The following is a 9,252-nucleotide window of genomic DNA, read 5'->3' on the forward strand; positions in this document are numbered from 1 at the left end:
TCCAGGTTACAGTTTTAATGACATTCCAGAATTTGAATAGATTTCCATTAGCACATAATATTTAAGTTTTATGATTTGTATAAAGAGTAATTTTAATGCATATTATTGACTAGATATTGTAATGAGTCTGTGTATATAATATTCATATATTTGGGATTGCCTTAAAGTCAAATAAATTATTTAAATTATAATAGGTGATTTTACAATTACAGCATAGCATTCAATATAAGATTTAAATGTTACTAATACTTTTTTTTTTATAATATTGTGGATGTGTTTGACTTGTTAAAGAAAAGTTTAATTTATAATTGTTTACTGTATATTGTTATTAAATATTGTGACATTAAAATTATGCTTTGCATACAGTGAAATATAAGTATTTAGTGCAAGTGTGTTCTTTATATTTTGACTTCTGAAATATTGGATATATTTGGATGATCAAAAGATATACAATTTAGTATTGTTTTTTGAACTTTTAATTCTCTAATTTTTCTCTTGTCACTCATACAATAAATATAATTATAGAGTATATCTGATATAATGTTGTGTTAAACAATTGTTTCGTATCCATTTGTTTTTTCTATTAATTGTTTTTTACTACTTTAATATTCCAGAATTAGGTAGAAATAGATAATTGAATATATGTTTATATATATGTACTTATTTGTTTGTCATTGAATTTGTTATTTAATTAGATAAATATTGAAATATTTTACATATGATAATTACTGAGATACTTATATGTAGGTAGATAGTTATGAAGTATTGGTAATTGCTAAAGATATAGTGATTGTATATTTATTATCTTAGATGAAATAGATTGTGCTGAATGAGCAATTTCTTTTAAAAGGATATATTGTGCTAAAGTAAGGAATTAACTGTCAGCATAATATGAGCTAATTTATGAAGTATATTTTTTTTGTTTACTATTCATTATTTCAGCCATTTATTTTATATTAAGATATGTATATATGTAGGTATCTACATAATAAACAAGTCAAAACTAATTCAAGGCTTTGCTTTTGTGATTTAGTATATAAAATATCCTATAATAATATTTTATAATTTACCTGTGTATTAAATTCCCTTCACAATCTGTGCAGCTGTTTAATTAAGTAATAAATATCCAAACATTTTTACAAAATTTTTATATTAATAATATTTATAAAATAATTCAAATTAATTTAATTCCAGACAACAAGATCTATTTTGTTAGTAGTAGACTTATAATTATGTTAGTGAAAAAGGTTATAATTTAAAAAATCATATACCTGAGAGGCATACAGTCAGGACAGCAACAAACCAGGGCATAGTTATTTCGTGTTTTAGTCATCGTCTTGACGCCAGTCAACTATCACAGGTGCATGACTATCCTCAGCTACCATTTTAAGAATGGTGTTCACTCTCCCGCTTTCTCTTCACTATTGAGGCGACTTTCTTACGAATGATAGCATGGAAACCATCAATCCGTGCTTGTGCGAACATTTCTGAGGCGCTACAGAAGTGGGGAAGTCCCAACATCATTCTAAAATATTATTGTACACGACTCGTAGAGCATCCAGCGATTTTTTAGTATGCCTGAACCATAGACCGCCCGTGTAGAGAACCTGACAATATACTTTAAATAGTATAGTATTGATCTGGTTTGAACATCGGGCGAATATACGGGCCAGCATATTACTTCGAATCGCTAATGTTCTACGCTTCCTTTCTATATTCAACATCATCTTTAAGGTTGTTAGTAAGAAAATGTCCTAGGTATTTAAATTTATCTACTTGCTTGTGTAGGGCTCCATTTAAAAGAATTGGCGAAACATCATCCGTATACTTACTGGCGGCCTTAAGGACTCACTTCACTTTTCTGACTATTGTAAATCAAGCTATGAGACGCGGCGTCATTTTCACATTGGGCTAAGAGTTGCCTGATAGCGTTTGCAGATGGGCCCAGCAGTATCATGGCGTCCGCATAACTGATGTTATTTGTACAGACGCCGCCAAGCCAGCAGCTGACATTCCTGCTACTAAGTCAGACTATATAAGATCATTTACATACAGAATGAAAGTATTGGAGACGTTAATCTTCCCTGGCTCACTCCACATTCCAATCTGTATGACTCAAATCACCATTCGACCATTTGACAAAATTGGTTTGGTTAGCATACCAATATCAGAAGATATTTATTAGTTTAGTTTCATGGGCAGCGGTAGTCACTTAACGTCAGGTGAGCCGCGTGCTCGTTTGCCTCCTGTTGTAAAAAAAAAAAAAGTTCCGCGGGAATACACCTGTCCCTCATTTTTCCATACGAAACAAGATCGAAGGCCTTAGAAAGGTCCAGAAAATAGGAATAAACCGGCATTTTTCGATCTGTATAATATTAAATGCTGTGCTTAAGACATAGTATTGCGCTTTCAGTTGATAATCCAGGAAAACTATTGAAACCCGAATTGAACATCATGTAGGTGTAAGTATTTTTAAGTAAGAATTAAGCAAACCGTCCAATATCTTTGCAGTCATCTTAGCGAGGGAGATTGGACGATAAGTTGCGTTCAATATAAATAGGTAGATGATCCGATATCCTCCAATTTATCTATGTTCACAATGTTATAATATAAAAATACCAATATTCATAATGTATTAATTTTTAATTTATTTTTCTCTACCAAATAACACTTATATTATGGTGTAGTAATCGAGTTATAAACTGGATTGACTATTTTTTACTAACCTGAACATCTTGTCCTAGAATTTATTGGTTCTTGCTATACATGTACAAGCTGCCACAAATAGACACACTAAGAGATTGTAAGGTAAGTGTTTCATAATAATCCAAGAAGAGCATTTGACATAAGAAGGATATAGACCACTTTTCATTAACACTCACACAGATAAAGTTGCAAGGGCACAAAATTGTAAAATAATAAAAAACATTTAAATTATTTAGTTAATCATAGTTTAATGATGACAATGATTATAATTTTAATAAATATATTGACAAAGTCACTTTACAACTTGTAGAGATTTAAAGAAAATTAAAACAATTCTCACTGATTAATTAATACTTCCATCCTATCTAAGTTCATTGCACATGTTTATCTATTAGCTCTCTTGCCTTTCTTAGATTGTGTAAAGCTAGTTTGGGGCAGCGGTACAGAGTGTCCTGTCTTTTTCAAGTGTTCAAATAACTTATTTTTTGATGGGAAATCTGTTTGGCAAACAGCACATCTAAGATTCATAGCTGTGCTCGAGTCTTCTGTTTCACTGGCTTTAGTTCGTAATGGTTTCCTTTCTACTAGCTTTTTGGGTTTTATATTCCTCTGCGTTTTCGGCAGGGCCGGTTTGTCTTTTGGCAATGCTGCTTCTCCCAAAGCATCATCAGTAGGCGTTGTACTTGACACTTCATATAAATTTTCTGTTGATGTTTGTGATTGTGATCCTTTTTTGAGATTCGCTTCCTTTTTAGCCTGTATCTGGCTTTTAAGCATATTAAATTTCTTAGCTTTCCTGCTACGAGATGGACCCTCTATTTCATTAAAACTCATCTCATCATGACTATCATTACCTTCACTTTCTGGCATTGGTATAAATGACTTCTTTTTGTTTTTCTTCTTTTTCTGGCTCTTGGGTAAAGCCTACAAAATGTAATTAATTGTTAGTACATTTTTGCAAACAAAAGTTTTATTATGTATCAATCTATGGAACTTTTTTTGATAAAATTACTTTTATGCTTAATACTGTGAATAGCCACATGATGGATATTTGTAAATCTCACTCATAATTATGAAAAACATATAATTTAAATAAAGCAAAGCGTCTATAACATTCGTCAGATAAATTTACCATAATTTTCATTTAAGCATCTTTAAAGTCATAGCCTTTGGAATGTTTTAACTTTTATGCGACGACTGTCTATTGATTTATGATAATACAAAACTTAAAAATTATCAGGTACAAGTGTTGCAATTTTATTATACATTATGTACTATGTAAAGATATATATAACCCAAAATTTACGTAATTGGGATAAGGGTAGGAAGATGATGATGTACTTTGAAAGATAAAAATATCTACATAGCAAATAATAGTAAATGAAACTTACTTGAATTTTGTCTGAATCATCACTTAAAGTCTCCCCAATGTCATTATCTTCAAGATCTGATGTAGAATTGCCTACTTGCTCCCTTTCTTCCTCAGTTTGCCCATTGAGTTTTTCTTCCGCTGTCTCTTCTATATTTTTAATAGATTCGTCTAATTCAACATCTTCCTCTTCGTCATCTTCTGATATATCTATATCATCCTCAAATGTCATATTAGCAACATTTTCTTTGTGTTTCTTACTGTTCTCGTGATTTTCAAAAGACTTGACGTTTTTAAACAATTTACTGCAAGCTGAACAATATAAATTTTTAATGGCTTGTTTAGATTTGGAGGAAGGTTTTGTTGTTGCCCTAGAGACTTCACTTGCCTGAAATAAATATTTTACAATAAGTGTAATGAATAATTTCTTTCTTTTTTAAAGTGCATGCATGTTTAAATTTTTTAATTAAATAATATTATATATTGACATCACAACATTAAATATTATATATTTTTATAGAATAATTCTGTTCTTATAGTAATAGATTCTATATAATAAAAGTAAAAAAGTTAATAACTTTTGGTTTTGTACATAAAAGCAGTTGCTATCTACTAATACCAAGGTCATAATAGTAACAGTGAATTATTTGTTAAGTAATATTAGTTCCAATGCATACAATATATATTTCATTAATATATTATTAATATCGTCATAACATATTATGTTCTACATATATTTGATAGAAAAATAAGATTGAACCAAGCAACTTAAATTGGAATACATATTATTAGATATATTTCATTATATACTTTGTTCATCTATGTACCAAATTTTATTCAGACTATCGCGGAAGTAATTCCACGATCGAGTAATAAACTTTCATACATCTTTACACATTTACAGTAGCAGTAAGCTAATAATTATAAGTATCTAAAAAATTTGAATCTTATATACCTCTTCAGTCTTGGAACTCTCTTCATTACTACTCTCCATACCACCCTCACTAATAGTGTCATCATCTGATGACAGCCCAAATTCTTCTGCCAACAATGACTCAATTTCACTTAATTTTTTTTGATAATCCTCACTTTGTAAGAATGAGCTTTCACCTTCTCTTTTCTTCGCTTCTTCTATTTCTTTTTGTCTTTGTAAGATCCTTTCTCTTCTTACTTGTTCTGCCTAAAATTTAATGAAATTATAATTGGTTGTTTCAATATTTAATTAAGAGTAAATGTACATTCAGTCGCCGTGGGTGTCATAAGAAGCAACTAAGGGAACTTAATGGTAGAGGGATGGGCAACAGCATCCTTCTTAAAACATCTCCAAGACTTAACTGCGGTTGCCAATCCGCTTGTCAAGCATGACAACTACTGGAGCCCCCCTTCCCAATATATAGAAGCCTATGTTGAGCAGTGGACAATTAACATCTGATATGGTATATTCAGTATGAATTTATCACATTTTAGAGTAGCTGTAATTGTGTCTATGTTGTTTGCTTAAAGAATTTTTGTGTTTATTATTGTTGATGACGTTAAACTAGGGACTAAGTTATTAATACACAAAATTTTACATCAGATGTAGCTGTTAAGTCCTGGGCTACCAGGATTGTTTCATTAATGTTCTGGGATTAAAATTCAATGGTTTATTTATTTTTCAATGTATATTATAATTTATGCTATAGTATAAATAAATATAATGTACTTATTTTCTAAAAACGAAATTTAAACTTTGTATTACCTTTCGCTTATTTTCCTCTGCTTTCTCTTGTAATAATTTTGTGTGTTCTATAACTCGCTTATCTTTTCTACGAACGAAGCTTACAAGTCTCCTGATTTCTTCATTTCTTTCTTTACGAGCCTTCTGTCGTATTTTATTATTCTCTTTCTCCATTAACTTGATAACTCTTCGATTGTCGCCTTGTTGGATTTCATATTGATCTAGCCACACATAGCCTTTAGAAGAAAAATATAAGTAGTTGAGAATTAACATCGTAAAAATTTAAATTTATATAATTATAATAAATTTATATCTCAAATTACATTTATTATAAAATTGTTATTATATATATAAAATAATTATAAATAACAAATTTTTAAAAACTCACAATTATGTCAATTGAAAGTAACAGTCATAATAATAGATAAATAAGTATGGTAATAGATATATAAATATTTATGATACATGAATAACAATAATATTGCTTACTCTTATTAGTAGAGAATGCCATCCAATATGCATAGAATTCATGTACATCTTCGTAAGGTGTGGTAGAGTTACCAAATTTAGGTATTTTGGTCACATCTTCAGGATCATCTAGAAAATCTGCTTCTTCAGAAGACAGTTTGGAGAACACCTGTAAATTATTGTAGGGTGCACTATTTATGATTGTTTCCTTACATATCTAAATATATTTTAATAAAATTAATTTAAGTATTATAAAATTTTATTATAACTCAAATATTTTAATAACAAATCATACCTATTATATCTATATAAACTATTGAAATACATAACAATGTGCAAGTAATGTATTGTTATTTGTCACAAATATTTATAAAAATTATTTCTAATGGACAATTTGTGAAAAATATCTATTGAGTTTATACCTTTGTGTTCATTTTGATATTGTAAAAAGATAAAAAAAAATATAATTATCAACTTTTAATATCACCACTGTGTAGTCCTGACATAGATTAGGTTATCCCTTCTTTTTCCATGGGTATCGTAAGAGGAGACTAAGAAAATTTAATGGTAGTGGGATGGGCAGCAGCGTCCCTCTTAAAACATCATTAAACATTTTTTTTTATTCAACTTAGAATGGCAAACAAGCTGATGGCCCACCTGATGGAAAGTGGTGACTGTCGCCTATAGACATGAGTAGAAGACAGAACGTACAGAGTATACTGTTTCGCCCATGATACCCCCATGCGTTGCCATTCCTGAGGATTCAGGTGTTATTCCTCTGTATCCAGCAAATTTACGCCATATCCCATTTCAAACCGAAACACAGCCATGCAAACACAACTGCTTCACGGTAGAAACACGAATGGGACAGAGGTACCCAAGCAATCGGCTTTTGTACAAAGTCTCCCTCAGGGTAGCATGACTGAGGTTACCAACCCACCTGCTAACCATGGCAACTACTGGTAAAACTCCCTTTATGGAGAAAGCTTATGTTTAATAGTGAACAGTTAATGGCTGATGTTATGATAATGATCAATTTTTTTATCTATTAACTTTTCAATTTTAAAACAAAACTGAAGCAAAGAAAGCATGTTTAATATACCTCTGAATAGACTGCATAGAATCCTTGTGGGTCATCACCAAAACCTTTGTAGCAGGACGGACTGAAGTATGGGAATACATCAAGACTGTCATCGTTGTATGATGAGCCTGCACCACGCAACAGTTGTTCTCTATGATTGTCATACCTGGTGGAAATCCATATATATAAATGTATCACTGTCACATAAGATATTTAAAATTGAATGAATGAATTTGTAACAGACAAGTTAAAAACTCAGTAACTAATAATTCTCATTTAAGAGATTGAAACATTTTTCTGTGAGGTCTGCAAAACATAATTGCAGTTGCCAATGTCTCTTATAGAGGAGACCTATTCAGTTAATGGCATATTATATATACAGTTAATGGAGTACATGGTGTGAAATTAACATTTACGGATGTGCTAAGTACCTTAGTTTGCAATTGAACTAGTTACGAATTGAGTTACATAATGTAGACACTGGTTAATAATGTATTTTATTATTTAATTTGATTATTTAATATTGTTATTAAATAATATTTTGTGCTACTGAAGAACTATATGAATTTGTTGTATGTGTAGAATTGCTCAGATTACTGTTTATAAATATTAATTACAAGTCATTTCCTATGGTTTTGTATATGTACATTAGTATATAAAAGTATTTTATGGTTTAGGATATATTTTACTCATGTATGAAATTTTATTTAAATTCATTTAAGTATGATTGAGTAACAAACATACAAACACCTTAATAAAATTACACATTTATAATATTAATTAGTAAGATTAGAAGCATATTTTGTAATTTTATTAGTCATCACAGGTGATTTGCAGGTTGACTGGTTACAGACCTTCATCTTCAAATTTTTAAATATTTGGAATGAATAGAATGTTTTTATATATTTATTTAATACTTTATTGTAAATACAAATTATATATAAAAAAAAAACAGCAGAGGTAATCAAATATACAAAGGCGAGCTTAACTCTGAAAGAGTTCTCTTCCAACAAAGTGGAGAGGAGCATCAATGTCAGCAGGTAGAGCGTTGCATAATATTGTAATTATTAGTTTTGTTTGTTAAATAATTTAGTTTGTTTTTTTACCTTATTACAGTGCATCAACAAAGTCCCTTTTGCCTAAAATTTTTGAATTTTTCCTAGTCTAAGATTTCGTTTATATAAAATTATGGAATAATAGAAGTGGACTAAGCAATTCTACATAAATGCATTACTAAGATATTATTGATATCTTGTCATATGGTTTTATAAGTTTCTCGCCGGTGGATTACAAAACATACTTGCTTGGACGCTGATTACCTAATTTATGTATATCAAAGCTGCAAGACAGAAAAATGCTTACCAAGCTCTCTCCTGGGGGTCAGAAAGTACTTCATATGCATTCTGTACTAGCTGAAACTGTTCTTTCGCCTCTTGTAAGTTATCTAAGTTTTTGTCCGGATGCCACTGCAATGCCAGGCGACGATACGCCTTCTTTATCTCGGAAGCACTTGCCTCTTTCGCCAAACACAATACCTCGTAGTGGCACTTCATTTTAGGACATTCTATGTACACTTTCACTATATTTCACAATGTTCACAGCCTGTTTGTACTCGTTAAAATAATATAACCAATAAATCAATATTTTTTTAACATATTTACGAATACAATAAAAATAAAATATTTAATTTATAAGCTAGAAGTTAAAGAGGAACTATAAATCAACATGGTAAAAGCTGAAGCCGTAATTGCAGAAATAATATTAATATTATCGATCTATTTTGAAGACCAGGAAAAAAGACACGAGCAAAACGTTCATGGTATTTTACTTTTATTTTTCTTTCCTTAGATTTAGAGTGTTGCCGTATAGAAAAATATATTTACCTTCCGATTAACCGATTAATCGATTTAG

General features: G+C 30.3%; 1 protein-coding gene across 1 annotated transcript; it reads right to left on the minus strand.

Annotated features, from left to right (window-relative positions):
- Nucleotides 1–2,624: 2,624 nt before the first annotated feature.
- On the minus strand, nucleotides 2,625–9,180 carry LOC113509629 (dnaJ homolog subfamily C member 21). The gene is made up of 7 exons (XM_026892993.3): nucleotides 8,704–9,180; nucleotides 7,363–7,507; nucleotides 6,282–6,429; nucleotides 5,814–6,028; nucleotides 5,031–5,255; nucleotides 4,098–4,463; nucleotides 2,625–3,630 (listed from the first exon to the last, which is right to left on the minus strand). Exons 1-7 carry the CDS (start codon nucleotides 8,892–8,894, stop codon nucleotides 3,091–3,093), a joined length of 1,830 nt encoding a protein of 609 aa, XP_026748794.1. The 5' UTR covers nucleotides 8,895–9,180; the 3' UTR covers nucleotides 2,625–3,090.
- Between the last annotated feature and the right edge of the window lie 72 nt (nucleotides 9,181–9,252).

Source organism: Galleria mellonella, unplaced genomic scaffold, assembly GCF_026898425.1.
Source record: "Galleria mellonella isolate WM207_F2 unplaced genomic scaffold, CSIRO_AGI_GalMel_v1 utg57, whole genome shotgun sequence".
Classification (NCBI taxonomy): domain Eukaryota; kingdom Metazoa; phylum Arthropoda; class Insecta; order Lepidoptera; family Pyralidae; genus Galleria; species Galleria mellonella.

Excerpts from the sequence above, each read along its gene's own strand:
- LOC113509629 (XM_026892993.3), bottom strand. The coding sequence starts at position 8,894 with ATGAAGTGCCACTACGAGGTATTGTGTTTGGCGAAAGAGGCAAGTGCT. Across the intron at positions 6,430-7,362 it reads TCTATGCAGTCTATTCAGAG|GTGTTCTCCAAACTGTCTTC; the intron begins GTATATTAAACA and ends AATAATTTACAG. Across the intron at positions 6,029-6,281 it reads GGCATTCTCTACTAATAAGA|GCTATGTGTGGCTAGATCAA; the intron begins GTAAGCAATATT and ends TTTCTTCTAAAG.